At 48.3% G+C, this 2,016-nt stretch overlaps 1 protein-coding gene across 1 annotated transcript in view; it reads left to right on the plus strand.

Annotated features, from left to right (window-relative positions):
* LOC112076940 (TBC1 domain family member 2B) overlaps positions 1-1,997 on the plus strand; it is a 20,264-nt gene extending 18,267 nt beyond the window's left edge. Inside the window, exons 5-6 of the mRNA XM_024143571.2 lie at positions 767-888; positions 1,074-1,997. Of these exons, the coding sequence (XP_023999339.1) occupies positions 767-888; positions 1,074-1,269 (318 nt within the window). The 3' untranslated portion in view covers positions 1,270-1,997. The remainder of the gene's footprint in view (positions 1-766; positions 889-1,073) is intronic.
* The last annotated feature ends 19 nt before the right edge of the window (positions 1,998-2,016 follow it).

A 2,016-nucleotide genomic window follows, 5' to 3' on the forward strand; every position in this document is an offset into this window, starting at 1 on the left:
TGGTTCCAACCTGCACAACGTGACTACAAAATATCTCGTAAGTTACCTGTAAGCTTTGTCCAAACATTTCAAACTACTTTCCAATACAACTTTAGGTATTTTTTAACGTAAATAATCGATTAAATTAAGACAGGATGATCTGTCAAAAAAACATCTGGGTCAGATGGTTAGACCCTTTCTTCTTGAGGTTGCTGCCCCCATCATCACCAAGCACATCTCTCTGACCTTTCTCTCCTCTCTGGGGAGGTTCCCATTGCTTGAAGGCAGTCACGGTGTGTCCTTTATTTAAAGGGTCAGATCAAGCTCATCCTAAACTGTTATAGGCCTATTTTATTTGCCCTTGTTATCAAACGTGTTGGGAAAAAACTTGGCTTTCTTGACGTCGTAGTATATTTCTCTCTGCTGGCATAGGCTTACTACCAGATCAGGACAAGGCATTGATACCAGATCTAACCATAGGCTTACTACCAGATCAGGACAAGGCATTGATACCAGATCTAACATCAAATGTATTTTATAACGCCTTTTAACATCAGCAGTCACACAAAAAAAGAAACTAAGTGCTTTACAGATACTCAGCCTAAAACCCCACAGAGCAAGCAGAGGAAGAAGCACAGTGACTAGGAACTGCTCCCTAGAAGACATGAAACCTAGAGGATCAGCCTCTAAAGACTTGTAACGGTCTTTAGTATGAGCGTTAATCTGTCATAGGAATCTGACTCGGGTGTCATTTTACAGTGACTTTCATGGCTCTGTCTCTCCTCAGATCATCTTCCGCTTCGCCCTCGCTCTCTTCAAGTACAAGGAGGAAGAGTTTCTGAAGCTCCTGGACTCCATGGCCATCTTCAAGTACCTCCGCTATTTCACTATAACTATCCTGGACTGGAGGTACAGCACTCTAAACCTCCCGTATTCTCTCAGCGTATTGAGTAATGTCTGACTCATTAGAATGACCAGTAATCCTGTGTTTACTGTAGATGCTGATCAAGTCTGTTGGCTTTCTTGCCAAATATGAAAACTAATTTGAAGTCTGTTGTGTATCTGTGTGCGTCTCTCTCTCTCTCCTCCCGCAGGAAGTTGATGAGCATAGCGTTTGTGGACATGAATCCGTTCCCCCTCAGACAGATCCAGAACCGCAGGACCTTCCATCTGGAGAAGGTTAGACTAGAGCTGACAGAGCTTGAGGCCATCAGACAAACCTTCCTCAGAGAGAGAGACACACACACCGACGCACGCYCGCTGTGTAGCGACGATGAGGAGGACAACTAGCCAATCAGGGCCCAGGACAACTAGCACATCAGCAGAGAGACTGACCACGGCCCCCGACGCATTCACGCTTTGTAGCGACAACTAGCACACAGTCTGTCAGGGTGCAGTGCCTGCAGACTRCAGCCAATCAGGATCCAGGTCTGTGTGATTCTATCGTATCACCTGCAGACTCCAGCCAATCAGGACCCTAGCCTGGCTGTCCCGCCCACCTTCAGACCAAACAGACGCTGTCATGAGTAATGACCCATCATGATGACCAGTGATATATCCACATACTCCCCACTCTCTGTAACGCTGGACCTGTCWCCTCCATGTTCTCCACATACTCCKCACTCTCTGTAACGCTGGACCTGTCTCCTCCATGTTCTCCACATACTCCCCACTCTCTGCAACGCTGGACCTGTCTCCTCCATGTTCTCCACATACTCCCCACTCTCTGCAGACGCTGGACCCCTGTCTCCTCCATGTTCTCCACATACTCCCCACTCTCTGTAACGCTGGACCTGTCTCCTCCATGTTCTCACATACTCCCCACTCTCTGTAACGCTGAGCCTGTCTCCTCCATGTTCTCCACATACTCCCCACTCTCTGCAACGCTGGACCTGTCCCTCCATGTTCTCCAATACTCCCCACTCTCTGCAACGCTGGACCGTCCCTCCATGTTCTCCACATACTCCCCACTCTCTGCAACGCTGGACCCGTCCTCCATGTTCTCCACATACTCCCCACTCTCTGCAACGCTGGAAC

The sequence above is a fragment of the Salvelinus sp. IW2-2015 genome, unplaced genomic scaffold (assembly GCF_002910315.2).
Source record: "Salvelinus sp. IW2-2015 unplaced genomic scaffold, ASM291031v2 Un_scaffold4149, whole genome shotgun sequence".
In the NCBI taxonomy this organism is placed as follows: domain Eukaryota; kingdom Metazoa; phylum Chordata; class Actinopteri; order Salmoniformes; family Salmonidae; genus Salvelinus; species Salvelinus sp. IW2-2015.